The sequence below is a fragment of the Blennius ocellaris genome, assembly GCF_963422515.1.
Source record: "Blennius ocellaris genome assembly, chromosome: 21".
NCBI classification, from domain to species: Eukaryota; Metazoa; Chordata; class Actinopteri; order Blenniiformes; family Blenniidae; genus Blennius; species Blennius ocellaris.
In genome coordinates this window covers 7,754,330-7,776,346 of record NC_137670.1, presented here as the reverse complement: position 1 = coordinate 7,776,346, position 22,017 = coordinate 7,754,330, and the positions used below count along the sequence as shown (strand labels likewise).

At 43.9% G+C, this 22,017-nt stretch overlaps 1 protein-coding gene across 1 annotated transcript; it reads left to right on the top strand.

Annotated features, from left to right (window-relative positions):
- Window positions 1-6,851: 6,851 nt before the first annotated feature.
- Window positions 6,852-20,752, top strand: hs3st3l (heparan sulfate (glucosamine) 3-O-sulfotransferase 3-like; the record flags this gene model as incomplete). The annotated part of the gene is made up of 3 exons (XM_080517415.1): window positions 6,852-7,339; window positions 19,220-19,449; window positions 20,364-20,752. 3 exons carry the CDS (start codon window positions 6,852-6,854, stop codon window positions 20,750-20,752), a joined length of 1,107 nt encoding a protein of 368 aa, XP_080373541.1.
- Window positions 20,753-22,017: the final 1,265 nt, after the last annotated feature.

The window sequence follows — 22,017 nt, the reverse complement described above, 5'->3', positions numbered from 1 at the left end:
GAAAATCATAATTTCATCTGTAACCACCAATCTAGTGAGACCAAAACTCAAACTAATAAAAATAATCCAGATATAATCCATCTATAAACTACATTAATCCATATCTATATGACGAAACTTAATCAAGACAGTGCTAACAACCGCCGCTAGTTCCTTTTCTCAAAAACCTGGTGAGAAACTCACAATAGTACAACTTTCTAAACCTGAATAGTAGAACCTGTTGGATGTTTGCCAGCTTTGGCCAGCGAATAAATATTCAGTTAAACAAAAACTTGAGTGAAGTCACCATGAAAATATTTGAATATACAATTATAGCATCGAGTTAGCGTTGACCGTTATCTATGAAAACCTCACATGATAAAAACTATTAGCCTATGTTAGCTCACGGGAAGTTAACGTGACAGGTTTTTGTCACTTTTGAATATTTTGGTGAGTCGAGATAGTGAGGTGGCTATAACCAATCACTACTTAACATGAGTCAAAGAGTTTTCAGTGTTAGTGGGGGGGATGGTGAGTGGCCCAACATTCATACATGAATGTGCTAATCACCAGTCATAATTTCCTGTTATTTATTAATTTTTTTGTTATTTCACATCAGCCTCATTGCCTTGCTGGCTGCTGTAGGGTAAGAAACTCAGAAGCCCACGGTTCCACGTCACGGTTTCAGACTTCATTCATTAGTAGAACCATTCAAGCCTTTAAGGTTACAAATTGTAAAACATAAGCCCTGTTTATGTTCTGATTGGATTTGTGGGAAGTACCAGCTTTAGGCTTCTCGTTGTGCCCTTTCATGTCGACCGGATTTCACCCCGACTTTGAACCGACTCCTTCCACATTGGAACTCTGTGGAAAAGCATTAAATTACAGAAGTTCAAAATGATTAAACTGAGGTAATAGTGCTATGACTGTCTCAAAAAAAAAAAAAAGTAATTACAAGCTCATTTCTCCCGATTTCGTTCCCGGAATGTTTTGACTAATCAGCCAGCTATTGTCGGATATTTAATAGAAATGCCGTAATCGGAGTGGTTTAGCTGCATTCATGTTGCATGTTTCTGAGGGAGAAATTGAAGTAGTGATTCACTGAAGGTTTGAAAAGCTCACGAACGCAGCCTGGCCACAACCCAGGGACTTACTTAATTGAAAGAGCTCAGTGGATCGGTGGACCGTGACCTGTATTCTGTAACTGGACAATAACCTCGTCACCACTACGACACGGAGGGGGTCAAAGAAGAGCCATGCTCATTAAAACCTAAACCATATACACTTGGGTAGGGGAGGGGGGGGGGCACACACTCACACAAAAGGCCCTCCCCAAAGCAGCATAAGTAGAGCTTATCCTCTTCTTGGAAAGCTCTGATCAGATCTGGCTACCTACTTCTCATCCCCCTTCACCCCGTGGGTCAGTCAGACCAACACTGAGAACGCTCTCCGCCGGCTCGCCGAGTGGCTTCTTGGCCGGCGTGCAGCTGAATGACAGGTGGACAGGGCGCTGGGTGAGCAGGAGGTGCAGGCCACGGATCAGGGTGGGGCTCTGGCAGCACTCGGTGACACCCGCAGGTTTTCCAATTCAGCGACACAGGCAGGATATCAGGGCTCCTTAAAGGAGCGAGAGGCCTGCGTCTGGACATGACCAGATAGACTAAATCTTTCGTGAAGTCACCCATGAAAATATCTTGGTATCTGCCTTTCTTGTGGTATTTGGGTTGTTGCATATAATGAAACCTGCTGCCTGGTTCTAATGCATAGTGCATCTATTACTTTGACTGAGTGGCTCTCAAATGTTTTGCAGTGAACCCTTAAAGTCTTGGTCTTCGGACCCCTAATGTATTGGTCTTGTCTTGGTATTGGATCCTCAGCTCTTAATCTTGACTGGATCTTGGATTAGGCAATTTGACTACAACGCTAATGGAAGCTAACCTGATTAGCCAGACACAGTTCAAAGAGTTTCCTTCAAATCTGAGGATTATTCATCATCCGAACAAGGTTCAACAGCTGTTTATCACTTACAAACGACAGCAAGCCACAGCATGGAGAATAAAAGCTGTTTTTCATCTGATAATATGAATTTCGTGTTCCAGTGGGGTCTCGTGTACCAATGATGGTGCTTTGCTTTTATGACAGATCGTCTTCTGTATTGTTTTGTCTTTTTTTTTGTTGATAAATTCAGATTTATAATCTGTAAGAAGACAATATGTTTGATAACTTCTCCTCCAACACCTTAAAACTCCCTGGTGTCACATTTCTACCGAATGCAAACAAAACCCTCATGTGAATAAACGTATTTGCACAGTAAGTCAATCGTTGTGTTATTCTTTGCTGATTACCTGCTAAATATACTGAAGTGTAATATATTTTCATTTTTGAACGGCTCCCATGGTGGAAATTGTTTAGAGCACAATATTGTGCCCCAAAAAAGAAGAAAGAACAGCGTCCACTAGTGGCCTAACATAAAAATGTATTCCTTTTCAGCATAGACATGATTTTCAAAATATTGCCGCGTAAACATTTCTGATATGAAAAAGCAAAAACAATGTGTTTTCTCTTGAAACGCGGCGTAAACGGGGCTTCAGTGCCACAAAGCTGAATAATGCGGCCTTGTTGTAGTAGTTTGGCTGTGCTGGTTATTAAACGTGTGAAGGATGTTAATGCGTTGGAAGTGGATGGCGGGGTCAGCGGTCAGCGAGTTCGGTTCATTAGTTTGCGGCTGTGATAGACTCGTAGGTACAAGGCCCTTCATGAGTGACTTATGGCCGTAATTTAGCCTTGATTACATATACCATTACTTTAACTCTGATTAGATTGTCACGCAGCACAGACATGACAGGCACCTTCAGACTCGCCGGGAAGGGATTAATGCACGGTGAACAGCAGCTCTTCAAGAGAAGCTCAGAGAAATTATGTCCACTAAACGTGAAGTCGGAGAAATCTGTTTTTTTTTTTCCCCCCCTCCAATAATGGCACTTTAAACCTCTGCATTTCATACATTGTGACGCACGAGCGTATTAATCATTTCTCACCTTCCCCCGCGCCGGCTAATGAATGAGCGCCCGGACTGCGGCCCTGACCTCCGGGGTCGCGCTTTTATAGACGACCACTTCATCAGGGAACAATCTGCCGGGCGGCTGCAGACAAAAGACACACAGCCTCACCTGACGACCTTGCTTCATGATCCGTGGACGGAGGCCAGGAGGGGAGAAAAAAAACAAACAAACAGGAAATAGCACTTCGTCACCTCGGCGGCAGCGCGGAGTCTATTTGACTTCAGGGCCGTCCTGTAAATGTTCCCCAGGAAGGAACAGAACAAACTCTTTGGGATGACTTTGGTGATAAGTATTATGTAATTGGATAGTCAATGATTTTCTGATTTCAGGGTCAGTTGAGCACTGCGGAACCATTTTACTGCCCTAATTCGTAAGAGCTGGGTGGGTTCAGACATTCATTAACATGGGCGTGATTTTTATCGTCCCGTACAGAACAAAAACAGAAAGTCTTTTTTGTCATTGACAAGAGTAAAAAAACTAATTTGACATTTTTCACCATCCCTTCTTTGGATGGTTTGAAAGGGACGGTTTTTTAGTGTAAAACTGTTGCTTTACAGCAGTGCTTCTCAAATGGTGGGGCGAGCCCCCCTGGGGGGGCGTGGTGGGGTGTCAGGGGGGGCGTGAGGCAGGCGCAACTTTCAGTATTAGTGTCTTTATTCATGCTTGAACGATAAAAAAAAGGGCCTCCAGCTCATTTTATTAATTTATTTTGATAATCAGGCGATTGTATGCAGAATGCTGGTGCCAGCAACTCATACAGTGGTTTATACAGATAAATAAATACATATTATCAGATTCTCAATGGTAGTACAATTCGGGGGGGCCTGAAAAAAATGTTGTCCTCTAGGGGGGGCATGGCAGAAAATAATTGAGAACCACTGCTTTACAGGAAGGGTGAGGATGTTTGCCAAGATTTCAAACAAGGATTTGAGGGCGGTTCATGGTGTTGCCTTTTCCCTTCACTATTTCTTAAAAATCTTTATTTAGGCGCCGTTTATGCGACAACTTTTGAAGTGGAGTTGGAACATTTTCCAAAAGTGTTTCACCTTGGGAGCTGCTTTCAAAAAGTTGCATTTTCAGTGACTGAGCACCCTTTTCGTCTACACGGACGCCAAACCAACAACAGAAGTTTTCCCTTTTCATTTGAAAACATTGTGTTATTTCGAAAACCTTGAGATTTATAATTTCATCGATCATTTCCGGCCTGATCTACTGCCCCACAGACGTCCCCTCACATAGCAGCATTACTATTGCAACAACACATCATCAGCAGGGTAAACTAATCCATTATTTATTCCCACACCCAATTACGGATGCAACACTAAATTAGCATGTCGTGAGACGGTGACAGTTGAAAATACCTTCATGCCAAACAATCAATCCCGGTCCAGACCAAACAATCAGGAAACAATCTGAGGTTTCATTGTGTCCAATCTGGTGAAAATAAGAAAAAAAATAAATAAATACAAGAAAATAATCAGTAAAAACAATGAAGAAACATCATCAATCACACTTATGTTGCTTCTCAAGGGTCCAGACCTCCAGTAGAAATTACTCTCAAAGAGATTCATGCCACAAGAGTTCGGTTTTATCTTAAACGCCTCAACTTCGCTTCCTTGTCTTCCTCGGCGTTCGCAGGATTTTAAACCGCCTTGGAGGAGTTCATTTGGCCCGTCTGATAGCAGCTGATCAATAGGGTGTAAATGAGACGGGGAGCAGCGTGACGACAGAGGGACTATTAGTGCTTCATTATATCACAATAGATCGCTTTTCTCTCGCTTTCGTCACAAAACGTCGTCAAACAGCAACGCGTCATATTGAGCTGCAGACACGCGGACGCCACAAACAACGCAAAGTTTTATCTTGTTGAAAATGGAAAGAGGATCTTTTAAGTCATCGCAGGACAATGCAGTGGTTTTACGGCGCGGGTCACATCTGCTGCGGGATAATGACGGGGGTAAGCCAAATGGAACATGAGGTGTGTGCGTGTGTGAGTTAATGTGTGTGTGTGTGTGTGTGTGTGTGTGTGTGTGTGTGTGTGTGTGTGTGTGTGTGCGTGGTCGTGCACGGGCAGTTGGGAGGGGAAACTAATGAGTCTCCTATGAGCTATTATCCCGTACCTTAGCTTCGCACTCTGCAATAATAAAAGCCAACATTGCAGAGGTCCTCGACGGGAGACTGCAACACAACACACACTCCTGCTAATGCAAAAGCCATAAAGCTTCTGCTCACGATGTGGAAACCTCAACTTGGACCAAAGTCATTGATCTGAATGATTATTACTTTAATAACGTTTATGTTTGAGATTTATTTGAAGGGGACCCATAATGGGAGACTTTCTACCACACACAGAACGTCACAATGAGCTGATGTCCTTATTAGTCCCTTGCATCCATGCAAGGTGGTGAAGCTGATGTCAAACTACACGTGCAAGCAATGCTCCATGTCTAACTTATATCAGAGCGCTGACGACCTGAGAGGCTGCCTAAAGGGCCAAACTGTTGGATCATGACAAAGTGCTGCAGTGGAGTTTTAGAACATCTTCTTGCTTTGGATGGAAAAGCAGTTGGTTTGAACCAGTGACCACAAAAATAAATCAAATTAAATCCTGCAACACAGCGTCTCTCACTTCACAGGAGGCCTGGAGGTGTTTCTGAATGACCACGCAAGGTGTCATTCTAGGTCAGGATTAGCCGACTATTGGCAGATGCTCCAGATAGTCCAGTACTGTCTGACCACTAAGCCAATTATGCCGCAGGTATTTGGGTGCAAAGGGCCGGCTGAGCACGGTAAAGCCAAAGCCGACTGGCACCAATACTTGTTTACCTCCAGTATTCGCACCAGCGCAGGCTGAAATCAATGGGAAGAAGGGGTCTGTTGACAATTTTCTTTGATAAAACTGCTAATTATATTCTTAATATATCTATAGCGAAACACTAGAATTTCGGAGAATTGATTCTCCTTAAGGCCCACATATGTTGCGTTGCATACTGCATGTGTCAGGCCGCATTTGCAGAACATTGCTGTGTAAATGCAAAAACTTTTCTGAAACGAAAAAGCAAAAACTACGCTGCACTTCACTGGGTCTTATTCCCCCCCCCCACACACTCCCCCCATATCTGCTATGGATTTCTGCCCCAGGCTTTGTTCAATAGGCACAAAGTTACAGAGCATTCAGCCAGAAATGAGGCGAGATCCAAATCAGAAGGTGATAAAGGCACATGTGTTCATTCAATCCCAGGTTCCCCCAGTAAATAAGAGTGGAATTAAATGGGCCTCAGGCCATGACCCTCCAATCAAAGGTATGTGTGCGTGTGGGGTGTGTGATGTGTGTGTGTGAGAGAGAGAGAGAGAGAGAGAGAGAGAGAGAGAGAGAGAGAGAGAGAGAGAGAGAGAGAGAGAGAGAGAGAGAGAGAGAGAGAGAGAGATGAGCCGTGCTGTAGAGGCTCGGTAATCCCGCGGAGTGCACAGACAGACAGCGCACGGTTTGGATATTATAGCTTTATTCTTCACCCCACGTTGCCAGGGTAGGCGATAAGTGGGCGCACACGCTGGATGTCACGCAAAAAAAAAAAAGAAGGAAAAAAAAAACTAGTTCCCGCTGATTAATTGAGTCTCTCTCTGCTCTGTGGTTTCTCTCTGTGTGGCGGGGTCGACGCGCTCCGGACGCGCACCATGAAGGAAGAGGATGAGAGAAGCGACGCGCACTGACTCGAGACTCCGGCAAGAGTTGGCGGCATGTTCACGGCGTTAGGATGTGAGCGGAACTTGTGGTAGAATGGCCACTCATCTGGCAGGGATCTCTGAGGGATGGCAGTTCTTCACCACTACAATCACCACCACCATCATCACCACCACTATCCCAGCGCGGACCTGCGGCGGCTCTTCCACCGGCTCACCATCGCGTCCTCTCTGAGCATCCTCTGCTTCTCCTTAGTTTACCTCCTCACCGGATGCTGCGAGTCGGAGCTGACGGAAAACTCCGAGATCAAGTCGCCCCTGCGCGAATTCCTGGCAGCCGGGTCGGGATGGCCCCGCGAGAGAAACGGAACCGGCGTCCAGAAGGTGGGCGCCGGAGAGGGGGCGCTCGGCGGCGGTCACCCCGGGCCGGAGGGCAACGGCTCCTGGAAGGAGTGGACAGCCACTCGCAGGCTGCCGCAGGCTCTGATCATAGGGGTTAAAAAGGGAGGCACCAGGGCTCTGCTGGAGTTTCTCAGGCTCCATCCGGACATCCGAGCCCTGGGATCCGAGTCGCACTTCTTCGACCGGCATTACGCACGGGGACTGGACTGGTACAGGTACGCACACGTTACGCACGGGACTCGTCCCAACAAAACCAGCGATTCTACGTCTGAATAGCGTGGAAATAGATGCTCTTTTCTTTTTCTAACAACTTCCTTAACTGTAATAACTTTAGTCGACGCTGCGGACGTCTTATTGACGCAGATTTGCGCATAAACTCGTAAAAGCACCGCGTCTGAAACACGAACAAACAGGCTTCTTTTGAACAAACTTGAGGTCGAAGAAAGTTTTTTTTTTTTTTTTTTTTTTAATTATTCAAATCACATCCGAGTGCGAATTAGGAGCCTCCAGCTTCCTCTCTATGAAACGCATTTCTTTGTGTTGTTTGCATACCCCAACATATCCACAGCTATTCCACGGAGGGTTAGGTGACAGTCAAAGAGTCTTTGCCATCTGGCTATGCCAATCTGTGCATGCGTACATGCGTGTGTGTGCATGTGTGTTTGTGTGTGTGTACAGTATGGGGAGAGAGGGGAGGAGAGGGAGGCCTCACAGGATGAGTTCTCACAGAGCAGCAGAGTAATCATCTCTGGAGCCGGAGCCAGATGTTACTGTTGTCATGTGGCTCTGTTCTCGGCCTGTTCCCTCAAAACTTGGAAATACTTCGAAGGCGCCTCGAATGAAAGGAGGCTGCAGGGGAAAGGAAGGCGTCTCTGATTCCAACTTTTTTTTTTCTCTCAGTCTGTGTTCACCAGGGAGGGAGGGGCAACTTTGATCATTGTGAGGGGCCACAAACATCTTATGCTCACCACCATCAGGAAACATGTGACATCAAACACTATTTTAGAGAGATAATATCATCTAAAGGATGGATTGCATGCTTTTGATTAAAAAAAAAAGGTATATTTGTATTTCTACCTTGAAATAAACACAATGATAGTCATTTAAGTAATTTATGATACCTGCTACATATATCTAAAATGAGCATCATTTTACCAGAACCCACGATGACCTGTAAATCATTAAATTGTCTAAAATTGAAATGATATACTGTGAACTGCGTTTGGTTCATATGGTGAACTCACTGGGTGGTTGTACAACAGAGATGTCAAACAAATGATATTTCAGGGGCCACATGCAGTCCAATTTCATCTTGAGTGTGCCAGACTGGGAAAATAGTGCCATAATAACCTTAGGTTTTGCAATTAGTACCAAAAAATGGACTGCAATCGCAACATACAGTAAAATGTCCATAAAACTTCTATTGCAGCAGTTGTATTATGGGTGTTTTTACAAACTCCCCCTGACAGCGTGGCTTTTAGGCTAATGGTTTGCTTTCTTTCCTATAAAGTCTGTCCAACTTTGCAAAGAAACTATGTAAAAGAACGTGGAGGTCTGTGCCTGGGTGTCTGCAGAGACACAGTGCCTTATAGCGGCCTGGACAGGGCACAGTGTCCAGCACAACCTGGATGACTCATAACTGGGAAGGGGAGCTTTTAGTTTCTCTGCATGGAACGCCGTCGAAATAGAAACCAAAGTGGCCCAATTGGTTTCTTTCAATCACTTCCATTCTATATTTTGCATCGAAGAGCAAGCTTCAATCAGCCAGCATTTGTGTTTTAAAGATCCTTTACTGGAAACTAGTGCACTTTAATATTTTGAAATAACTATTGCACTTTAATCTGTTTTACACAATCAGCATTTTTCTTCCTTTTAACTGTAAAAAATGTCAAATGTGTTAGAACTGTTGGCCAGATCACCCTTGTAAAGGATCTTGATCTCAATGCTTTCTTTTCTTCTTCATTATATAAAGGTTGAATAACATAAAATTAAAAAAACTTCATGCCAGGACATGTGGTGATGTAGAACACAAAGAGTCTTCACAAACAGTTGCTCATTGTCCTTTTATGCCACGGGCTTCTGATTGGCCGGCCAATCAGAAGCAGCTCTGTGTTCAGCTCACAGGTGATCTCAATCTCAATTCAGTGGAGCTGAGGAAGACTCAACTGTCAAACACAAACCAGCAAAGCAATCCAGCCTTTCCCCCCCAAAAAAATAACCTGATTGCATTTCATGTACATGGAAAAGAAATAAATAACGATTGGCTATATACTGTGTAAATGTCTAAATTTGTTGCTTGAAATGCTGAAGTTATTCAAACCTTAACTTTTCAGAAAATGAGCTGAACAGCTGTCATATTTGTTGCCAATTTTATCATATGCTAACACGTGAAGCGATGGCATATGACAGAATTAAGAATGCTGATCGCACCTGTTGGGCAGCACTTTGTGGTTTTTAAATGTTCCTGTGACAAACACACTGCTCCGACTCAGCGATTTCAGCGATATTTTGTTAGCGATATGCATGAGTGTTTTTGAGAGTTTTGGCTCAACGCTGTTACTATTTCACTTTGTGAAATATTATATTACAAAGCACACAACGCCCCAAAATAGAAAACATTTGTAGCTTTTTTTAGTGTCCGTCCACACGGCAATGATGCCCCAAGCCAGTAAAAATACAACTTTTCAAAAACACTCTGACTTCTTCTCCATGGCAACCAGGGAAAACACAACTTTTCTGAAATGCGTACAAATCTCGTACACGTCACTGCTGAAATAAATAGTTCTTCTGCACATGTGCAAGTATCGTCTGTCCAAATGAATGTACTCACTATTGTTAATGTGTATAACATATTGTTCTCTGCATACATACATTGGCGGTTTTATTACTTAAAAACAGCCCCAACTAGTGGCCCGGCATGCTAACTGCATAGCTTTCAGTGTTTCTGTCATTTCTGTGCAAAACGGACAACTTTCTCAAAACGTTGCCGTGAAAACGTGAAACTTTTCTGAAATGAAACCTCAAGAATATCTATTTTCACTTGAAACGTTATGTAATAGATGCTCCAGTTGATATTAGGCTGCACGTGGCACCTGAACCCAAATGAGTTTGACACCGCTGATCTTAAAATGAGCCTGCAGCGGCCCCTTTTCGCCTTTCCCCCTCCTCAAACGGCTCCAAATAAAAGCGATTAAAAATGTATCCAGATCTGGATTGTGTGGCGCTGCTCTCACCAGCTTACTGTATATTAACCACGGATCAATGGTTGTATTGGCTGAGTTTTGGGATCCTGTTTGGCACAGCAATGATGGAGATCAAGTGAGAGAATCAGACTCTGATTCCCTTTTTTAAAAATGTTTTCATTATTATTATTAACACGCTCAGATAGAAAATCCTAAACAAAGCCATAATTCCGAAAATGTTCTGGGAAAAGTGCCGCATCGTCGTGTGTCTGCCAGCATGTCTGTGGCTGTGTGGGTCGCACCAGGTGATGCGTGTGTGTGTGTGTGTGTGTGTGTGTGTGTGTGACACCAGATTGTCACGTCGTCCCGCCGGGCCAGATGGGCCTCGTTGCACGTTGAGCCACTTGACATCACTGTCAGCTCCGTCAATTGACCTCTGACCCCAGGTCACTCTACGCTGGGAGTTAATGATGTGTTCACACCACTTCATAACAAACAGCGCACGCACACACACTGAAAACCAACGAAACTATTCATTTTAATTATCGTGTTTGTAAACAAAAACAGTGAGGACAAACAGGCAAAGGGATGATACGAAAATGCAAAAAGATCCCAGATGAATAAAGTTTGAGGATCCAGGGAGTTTTTTGTTCTGTGAATTAATAAAATAAAAAAAATAAAAACTTTTTCCTTTTGGGAAGAAAGTAGGTGGACAGTTGTCACAACCAATGATATCATGCCTGTCAATAATGTAAGAACTTTGCCCTTTTAAAACCGAACAAAATCAATAATGTAATAAATTTGGCCATTTTAAATGTGATGAAGACAATAATATAACAATTTTATCCATTTTAAACAAAATAAAGCCAATAATGCAATGATTTCAGCCACTTCAGATGTAGTACAATTAGTAATAACTTATCTAATCAATACAGTAATAAATATAAACACTTATGTAAACAATGTGAACGTCTCAGTACTTTGAAATTTGTTTCTTCCAAATCTCAGTGCTCTTTCTTTTGCCCCTTGATTCACACCAACTATGATTAGGTTGTTGTTTTTGTTAGAATTTTTTTCATCTGTACTTCAAACCAGCAGTTTTTCAGAAGTCAACAATAATTTTTCTTTGATTTATTAACTTTTTTGTTACTACTGACAGACATAAAATAACCAAAACTGTCAATCCTTTTGTGTGTGTGAATTAATCACCATATTTAAAGGTGAAAATGTCAGAGGATTAATGCACCAGTGTAGTTCAATCTTCTGCGATGCGTTTTTTTTTTTTTCTGTGTGCGTCATCACTTTTATGGTGCAATAAAACCACAGCTGGATCGAAATGTATTGCAGACCACTGATTAATTGTAAGACGACGAAAGAAAACAAAGCCTAAATCGTAGTCTCTGGACTCCACATTGGCTGTAGCTCTCACAGACCCCGTTACCCCTCAGCGGGTACTTTTTTATTCCGAACTCCATCAGATAAAGTGGAAAAGCTACCGTGTATCTTCCTCATCTCTCTTATTCTATTTGAGAGGGGAGTAACATTAAGCTTCAGCGGGGCAATTGAGATCCCCCCCCCCCCATCGCCCCCACCCTGACAAAGATGCACTAATGGTGTCTGGAGCGGAGATTGGATCTTGGAAAAGCTCAGCGATGAGCCCCGAGATGGACTGGAAGTTTCCTCCCGGCCGCGCTCGCCCCCGGGATCGATAGCGCTATCTCCTCACGCTGACCTTGGGTTGACTCCAGCATTAGAGCGGTTAGCTGTGGTCAGCCCGGCTTCTGTTACAATTAGCAGGAAGCTTTATCCTACGCGAGGATAACGCCACCCTCCCTCCCTCCTCCTCCTCACTCTTTCTTCCCTTCCTTCATCGCTCCCTCTCTTAGGCTCGCTGGGGGTCACGTTACACGCCGCTTTTCTTTTTTTTCCCCCTGCCCTCTCCGGAGGAATCCATTAAAATTGCTCGGCTGGAAATTCACGTCTCACTCGTGACGGTTTCAGAGTGAAAGGAAACGTGACAGAGAGACGATAAAGGGGAAGAGGAAAGATGAAAACGGAGGCGGAGGGGAGATAAGAACGGAGGGTGAGCGGCGGGTTAAAGGTGGAGTCGGTGTTACCGCAACCCCACACATCGCCGCTGACCTTTGCTTCAACCCGGGGGACGTCTGTCAGAGCTGTGTGTGTGTGTATGTGTGTGTGTGTGTGTGTGTGTGTGTGTATGTGTGTGTGTGCGCTTCATTCTCTGTCACAGTCCCCAACAACTCGGCTGCCTCCGTTTTTTTTTTCTTCTCCACGTTGTTTTTCTCTGTAAAGTGAGCTTTATCGATACGATATCGACTCTGATTTACCGGCACAGCTTTGACCCGTGAGGCCGCAATGTCATTTGTATTTCTGTCTGAGGAGTCACATTTGAAAAGGAGAAGAAAGAGAAACAAAAAAACCCCACAAACAATACAAAAAAAAAGAAGAAAGCAGTCAGGAGCTTTGTGTTTTCCGAGGTTAGCGCAAGGTTAGCAATGAGCTAACGTGGCTTTATTCTCACTTCCTCTTAAGATTGTTGATTTGTTTTTTTTAGAACTTTATTGAAAAGTTTTATATTACTTTTAAAGAAGGAAAAGAGAAGATACAGGCTCATCTGCAGTGACTTTGAGGAGAATTTGCTGAGATAGTAAAATAAAAAAAAAAGGTTATGTCCTGAACTGCAAGGCGTTATAAAAGCCTCAAATTGAGTGTCGGTGGTTTCAAAGTGTAATCCAGATTAAGGTTCAAAAGACTCATAAAAAACTTTGCTGCACCTCTTTAATTCGCAGGCAGCTTTGGCCTCAAGACATGAAAAAGAAGGCCGAGATGATTCGGTCCCGTCATCTGCTCCGAGCATCATTTGCAATTCATATTGAACTCGTTAAGCGAGCCTTTTAAATTCATACCCATACATTGACGGCTTTGTCCTGCGATGACACAGCACATGGTGCTACTTGTGTTTCTGTGTCTGCACAATGGAATATAATTGCCATGCAAATCGTGGAAGAATGGCTGCCAAAACATTTGATGTTCAGCGGGATTCAGTGGGCGGGAATTAGCGTTGAACACGAAAGGCAGATTTTTTTTTTTTCTTCTTCTTCTATGCGCTGGGTTTGTTTTGTTTTGTTTCTGCAGGAGTGGAGCTGGATTAACGGTTTTATTTGTTTATTTGCATTTCCCACATGTACATATGTGTGGATCAAAAGCTGGAGGGAGAAAAAAAAAAAAAGGCGTATGGGCTTTGACGTTGTGGTTGCTTGTTGTGTTTAAATGGGGTTCAGGTGGGGTCTGTCCTGTTCCCGTACTGTACCGGAGGTGATCACCATAAGGCCCAGACGGGCGGGGCGATCTGGCCCTCATTAGGCTCCTCCCTTGGGGCCCGCAGGCAAATGCGGGAGGGGGGTTCCCCGGGCCCCCCGATGATGGATGTCTCCTGGAAGTGGACAGGGCACAACCACAATGGGCCGACCCTTTAATGGTTCCCCCATACCGAGGAAATGGATGAGTGGTCCCCCAATAACACACTCATGCATGCGTACATCACCAACTCACGCACACACACACACACACCTCATATTTGACTCATAAATAAGCAGTCAGGTGTGTATAATGACCACGGTCAATATGCCGCCGCTGTGATTGGCGATTGTTTCTTCCCTGGATCAAATGATAAACACAAAAGATTTCAACATCTTTTGATCCAACAAATCCTCACAATTCTCTGCTGCTAGACGTGTGAGGAACACAACAATTGCAACACACACACACACACACACACACGCACACACCCACATGACACAGCATGCCGCTGATGGGGCTCCAGAGGGTCCAGACTCCCCCTGTCCCATGTCCACCTGCCACTCTCAGTCCCAGCTGAGGCTCAGCGCTGCATTACCATTCCCCTTTTACGCTTCCACCATCCGCACACTCATCCCACCGCATCCTTACTGTTCCACACCCTCATACATGTATTTAGCCGGAGTCCCCTCAGGATCAATAGCCACTGGCCTTGGCTGTCCTGAACCCACCGGGGACGCGCGCTGAAATATTGGGAAAACGGACGACAAAGGGTGAGCTTCGTCAAAGGCAAACAGGGGCTTATTATAAGCTGCCGGATAATCCCTGTGTTCACCACGCTGGACGTTTGATCCCGCACTCAGTCGTAAATGAGCAGTGTAAGGACGGGGCTAAAACAGAGGGCTTAAACTGCCAATTAATTGGGCCGTCATTATTGGGGGGGGATTTCCTCTGTGACACATGGTGCCTTCCAGACGCTTCTATTCACCTGCCAGTGTTTCGCTGGAAGGCATCGGAGGTTAATACCCCCTCCCCCGGTCCCATCCTACCCCTGTCCCCCAAGCAGAGGCCTCCGCTGCACCGGCAGCACCTCGCGCCGACATCTTCATGAAGGAAGGTGTGCAAAGCGTGACTGGGGAGGAATTTGGCCTTGATGTGAGGTGTCGCGGTCGCATGTCGCGTATAAGAACTGCGCTTCAACTTTCAATTTTATTTGACAACACAGTCATTTCAACACACTTTTGCAGATAAAAACCCACATTTCATGCTGTTCAACAAATCAAAATTCATGTTGAAGTCCAAAGATTCCATGTTTCTATTTCTCTGTTTATTTGCTGTAATGTTTTTCCTCTGTAACGTAACCATATGTTCCGTTGGAAAACTGCACATTTCTCTCAGGGACGTTCGCTACGGAGACGAAGAAGCAACTAAAGGGAGAGCCTTTGTGAAACAGGACAAAACGTTCACCTTTGACCTGCAGTCAGACCTACATTTATATCAGTTCAGTCGTTGAAAACACGTGGACATGTTGGGCAATGAGGACATTCAGGTGACGATGCAGACACGAGACATAAGCAAAGTGAATCGTCTCAAGATTTCCTTGAGTTACTTTAACTTCCTCACACAATTCGACGACGTGTCCATGTTGTAAAGTAACAACGAACAATTAGCCGTCAAAAGTAGACGTGGATTTTCTTCTGTCTTATGAACCCCGGGAGTACGTGTCTCAAAATATGACAATATACCTCCACATTGACACGCCTTCTGATTCTGAGTACATCTTGCGTTTCTCGATCTCCTCAATTCATTAATCAAATGCAGTTGGAAGTCGTGGACGTTCTCTCAGGATCACAAGGCTTCGCCGTGCCAATAGCAGCCATTGTCGGATTTACTTATCAGAGAAACTAACAGCCAGTTTGCCCCTCAATTAGTGCATCTGCGCAAAACCTTGTGGCAGAAGCATATTTCTAATACATCTTTTCTTGTGATGGTGCTCTTACGGGTGGTAATTAGCTCTTTGTGCTTAGGTAATGGTATGGGACTCTTGGCTCGGAGGCTATTCACAGACAGATTGCTAATGGAGGCGCGTTTCTATCCACTCCCATCATTCCTTCATCGGTCACCCACCCCTTTCATTTGAGACATTCAAGCAAACGCTCGAACACACGTACACGCACACACACACACACACACACACACACACACACACACACACACACACACACACACGCACGCACGCACGCACGCACGCACACGCATGCACGCACGCACACACTAGCCTTCTGGTACGCCCACCCTTTGTGTCTTCAGAGTTTGTGTGTAATTTTTGTCTTTAAATATGTCTTCCTTTGTGTGTGTGTGTGTGTGTGTGTATGTGTGTGTGTGTGTGTGTGTGTGTGTGTGTGTGTGTGTGTGTGTGTGTGTGTGTGTGTGTGTGTGTGTGAGTATGAAAAATGGGTCCACAGGGAGACCAGAAGCATCACAGCAAATGCTCAGCTAATGAGTGAATAATGAGTGTATGTTTGTGTTTTTGCAGCAGTCTGTGTCATTGTGTGTGTGTGTGTGTGTGTGTGTGTGTGTGTGTGTATGTGTGTGTGTGTGTGTGTGTGTGTGTGTGTGTAGCAGACTGAGCGGCTCCTCCTGCTCAGGGTATTGGAGTTAAAAGGGAAGTCTTCAGGCTAAGTGGTGGCGAGCGCTGCCTCACACTGATCAGATCAAATGAAATCACTCCATGTGTGTGTGTGTGTGTGTGTGTGTGTGTGTGTGTGTGTGTGTGTGTGTGTGTGTGTGTGTGTGTGTGTGTTCGTGAGGATGGCGGGGGTCATGTTGCAGGAGCTTTGGAAACCCGAGCCGACACCAGAGGACAGTCAGAGCTTCCTGTCCTCACTTCTATCAGCTGTGTTGCCTCCACTGATTCTCTATTGACTCTCTGTTCCTCCATCTCTCCTCATTTTTAACTTTAGACATCATTATTATTATCATCATTATTAGCTCAGTCAGTTCGGGAATTAATTATTTAATACAACTAATAAATGTATTATTTATTGTTGTCATAAGAGTAAAAGTAAGATTCCTTATGTTTCGCTCCAAATAGCTAATTTTGTTACATTTGTCATTTTGATTAACGTAGAACTTCTAAACATCGCAATTTATGGCAGTTATTGTTTTTCCGTGTTCATTTTTATTGAGGAAAACTCATGTTTTGTTTTTGGTTAATTTTGTTCTTCTCTTTGCATCGCGCGTCCAATCGACTGAAGGAAGTCACAACCATTACAGCCACTAGAGGTCTCCATAAATCGAAGGCGCATGATGACGTTTCAAGTGAAAACTCGTCGTTTTTCCATTTTGGTGAAAACAATGTTTCTTTACACAGCTGAAAGAGATGTATTTTCCATGTTGGGCCACTTGTGAGTGCTGTTGTTTACTGAACAATACGCTGTAAACATTAACAATGACGAATACATGGAAATTTGTATGGGGCAGGCAACCAAGTTGGATTGTTATGATGGGTGACCAGAACGATCACTAGCAACCTATTTTATCTTAATATATGATTGGTGAGAGCCATTCATGCGACTCTGTCCCTGAAATCATCCAGACGAGATGCTGATTCAGAGCCGTGACCGTGTTTTGGTCAGTCGCTCAGGTGTGTTGGCAGATGTCCCAGAGTCCCCAGCCGGTCCTTTGGGGCCTCTGGAGTCATTTATCTCTAAATGAGTCCCATCTGCTGGTCTTCTGGCGTGGAGGTGAACAGAGCGAGACACTGCCTGTGTTTGTCTTACCTGCCTGTTTGCCTGCATCGCTGGAGATCCACCGAGCAGACTCTTAACATGTCAGGGGTTGATGTGTGTGTCACAGTGACTGATGGGGTGTGGCCTCTTACTATGGAAAGTGTGTGTCTGTGTGTGTTTGAGAGATGAGAGGTTATTCATTTTTTCAGGTTTTTTTTTTTTTCCACAGATGAGGTTTTTTCGCTTGCTCAACATATTTAACTCTAAATCACTGATAATTAAATATAAAAATCTGAAGCGCAGCGAATAGCACATTCACATTCATGCCGATAATAAGACGAGAAGATTGATACCACGCTGGTATATGTTTGTTGAGTATTAGCCCGTTAGCAATGCAATAGCTCGGTTAGCTTAGCATAATGACTCAGAACAGCTGGTTCAAGGGTTGGCAACTCATTTTCCCTAAACACCATGTGAAAAATTAACACTGCTCATAAAAGTAGTGTTAATGCTTGAAAGCATCTTTTTTTTTAAATGCAATTTTTACAAGCTACTGATTTTTTGTTTTAAATTTCCAGTCCAAAAATTGCAAGTTGAGTAAATAAGTAAATAAAAATTTAATTTTTTTCATTAACTCTCTTTTTCCCCCACTGTGAAATACCAATTTTGTGATTTACCAATGGCTAGCGCTGCTTGTCTACTTTTAATTTCACTTAATTTAATCTGTGAAATCAACAATAAGTATTGAAGTTGGTAACTTTACCCAAATACATCTATTGTTGGAGTCAAAAAACAAAGAATGATCTTGTTATCTTTACTGTGTTTCATTCAGTATTATAAAACAACATACTACAATACCCATAAGCCATCATAGACTGATAGAATGAAGATAAACAAAGACACAATCAAGTTCACTTTACAGCCAGTGACCACTGGGAGAAAAACCACAGAATCACAGAGAGACACAAAGGAACTGGCATCAGGACAGAGAACTGAAGCCAAACTTATAGTGCAGGCGCCAGGTGCAGACGATCACACACTCAGACACAGGTGTGACACATCAGCTCAGCAATCAGACACCAGGAGGGGAAGACAGAAAAGGTGCAGTGCGACACAGACAGGAGCAACTACAGGAGAAAATGTATTTGACTTGATATCTGGGGACACGTTGAAAACCTATCGACCATATAAAATATGTTGATCAATAAGTTTATGGGTTTCAGCTGCACATATTAAATACAATCAACATTTGTACCTGGTTGTTAAAAGATGTCATTCATATGGTCGTTCAAGATGTTCCTCTTCAAGTAGTTTGAATTATAATTTTGATGGAAATAAGTAGATATATATAACTAATATATTTATATAAAACTAATATATTTATTTATTTATTTATATAACACCACTACACGATATGGAAATTACCATTTTTCTTTTACTAATATTTTATCTTTAATAGAGAAAATAACTTATTTAGAACTGCATTTGATTACAAATAGCAGTAGTGTAAAGTTTGTCATATATATATATATATATTCTTTGACTTAAATATTCTTCACATCATTCATATCTTTAGTCCAAATATAAATGTTTTTAATGCTGATGTAGAATCTTTCAGGAAAATGAAAAACTCAGATATTGAGCTGCTGTAAGAAGAACAGCACGTTTCTGAAAGGCATAAAAGATATCACGTGCAAAGAGAAGGTGTATAAGCTATTTTACGATCAGCCTTTTACATCTATATTTAATGTTGCCGACCTTCCGTATCAGCTTTATAACTGATGAAGATTTAAGATGTCGGTGCGCTGCAGCCCATCTTCATAAAAATCAATAAATGAACGCGTTTATTTTAATGTTCCTGCAGGAGTATGATGCCCAAAGCCCTGGACGGCCAGATCGTGATGGAGAAGACGCCTCGGTACTTCGTCACCGTGGAAACGCCGGCGCGGGTCCATGCCATGTCGCAGGATGTGAAGCTGATCGTGGTCGTGCGGGATCCAGTGACCCGGGCCATATCGGACTACACGCAGATCATCTCCAAGACTCCCGACATTCCTTCCTTCGAGAGCCTGGCCTTCAAGAACCGAACCACAGGTACGGCTGACGGGTCTGGATATTGAATCGCTGAAGGACTATTAGTTTTAATTTGTTGGATAACACATTATCTTAACACCAGCTGGGACACCCACTGTCAATAGAGACTACCCGTTTCAACATGTCATCCAATAAAAAGAGACGCTTGAGGTTCCTGATTGTATGGACCTGCACTGATCCGACATCACATTCTGGTCAACGGCCTGTGAAGTACATAACATTTAGAATCTCTTTTTTTAATGACACCTGTAAGTGAGCTGGACATAAAGGTCAGCAGGTGAGCAATTTGTCTTCAGAAAAATAGCGTGAGGGTTTCGATTGAGTTACCCGTGGTGCAAATAGTCAAAAACTGGAGTTCTCGTTGAGTATTCATGCAACGGCGGGAATTTGTCTCAAGTTGTCCAATGAAAGGAAACTGAGGACAGTCATTGGTAGCAGGAATTCATTGTTCCATAGATACTTCCAGAATCTAAAGTCTCTAACATCTTGGTCCACGTCCTGATAGATCAGGTTCTGTTTTTTGTTTGTACAAAATGGATACTTACACACGATCAAGCAGATGGTCATAGTGTAGTGGCTGAGCGGCGTTTGGCTTCAAACTAAAGGGACAAAACTCGAGTATCGGTGCAGAAGCTTTCCAGTTTATTTTTTAAAAGTTTTTTCTGAGGACATTTTTTTCTAAGCTTTTAATGGCCAAGAAAACCAGAATGGAACAATAATTTGTCAAACTCGAAACAAACTCTACTAAACTCTGCTACCTAATCCAGACCAAAACTCTTCAAAACAGAAATTTCATGGAAGCAGGGCCTAACTCACCCAGATCTGAAGATACATTTCAGTTTCAAGATCAATATTAAACAGTCATGATCATTCAAGATTTATAAATCTCAAGCCTTCCCTGTCTTTGTCTCCAGGTCAGATCGACTCGGTGTGGAGCCCCCTGTGGATCGGTCTGTACGCCCAGCACATGGAGCGGTGGCTGGCCTGGTTCCCCAGGACTCAGATCCATCTGGTCAGCGGCGAGCGGCTCATTTCGGACCCGGCCGGAGAACTGGGCAAAGTCCAGGACTTCCTGGGCCTCCAGAGGATCGTCACGGACAAGCACTTCTACTTCAACAAAACGAAAGGCTTCCCCTGCCTCAAGAAGCCGGAGGGCAGCAGCAAACCTCACTGCCTGGGGAAGACGAAAGGGAGGACGCACGCCTCCATCGACCCCGACGTGATGCAGAAACTGAGAGATTTCTACAAGCCTCACAACCAGCGCTTCTATCAGATGGCGGGACAGGACTTTGGATGGCAGTGACCCTTTAATCGTGTGGATCGGGAGGCTGTTTCCCCGTCGGCTCTGCTTCGGGCAGAAGCCGGCGCAAATCTGCCGTCTGATTGAGACAGATGCAGCGGCTCAGAGCGCACAAAAGAGAGCCAATCGTCTGCTTTGGACCAGCCGAGCAGCATCCCAGAGACTTCGCAATGAAACTCCAGTGTCAATACATTCAACTCTAACCATCAATCAACTCGTTAAAGTGTTTGAAAGACAGTTGTGTCTTCTTGTATGTCCTAGATGTTCAGTCCAGGTGGGTGAATAAACCATCTCTGTGCAAAAGGTGCTCTTAAGTACGTGGTTTGCTGTAGATCTCAGCTGTTTAGCTTTTAGTGTGTGTGTGGTCCACAGGTTGATCCCGACACTCAGTAGTGGCACAAGGAACTCAAGAAACCTATTTGTCCGGCGCTTTTGGGCGATGGCGCCAATTGGCAATCGGCCAATTTGCGCCAATCCTCCCAAAGCGCCGGACATATTTACGCTCTCGGATTTTCAAGACTTTCCCCTTCGCTCTCCTCACTAAGTGGTTAAGAATTTAACGGCAATCAACGCATACATATTGAGCACTGTGCAGGAAGAAAACGGGCAGATGAATCTTTTATGCGGAGAGCAGCCGAGGGGCGAGCGGGCAAATCTTTGTACGAGCTCAGATTTGACTGAGTGGTTTTGTATTCCTGAATAATGAATGTGGATAAATGGATGTAGGGGGAACCGGCGTGGATCGCTGCCGAGCCGGATCGCTGCGGGACGAGGTGAGATCAATGTGGAAGGGGGCGGCGGCGGCAGGGTCTCTAACTTTCAAAGGCCGTTTCTGTGGATGAATGAAGCTTTTTGCTGCTTCTGCTTACAGGGTCGTCTCATTTCAGTTTGCATGTATTTGCACTAGTTCATCAAAAAGCAATTCTTTCCTTCGGTTTCTTTTTTGCTCATCGTTTGCTGTTGCTCAAAGCTCTCGCTGAGCCTTGATGAGAAAAGGGCAGATTTATGTCGAACGTGCACACATTAGTGCAATTGCTTTTTGCAAATCTGTTTACGCGAGAGCTGCAGGGGCGTGCCGATGCAAAGAACCTGTAATAATGTGAATATTGACTTTGTCATGGCATTCTTGCGTTTGGTCATTTTGTTGAAAATGATGATCTAATAAAACATTCCCTGTACGTGTGCGCGTTGGATTAGTCATTCAATAATATCTAGGCAACACTGACATCTGGTGGACAACAACAGGAACTGCACAATGAAAAAGCCTA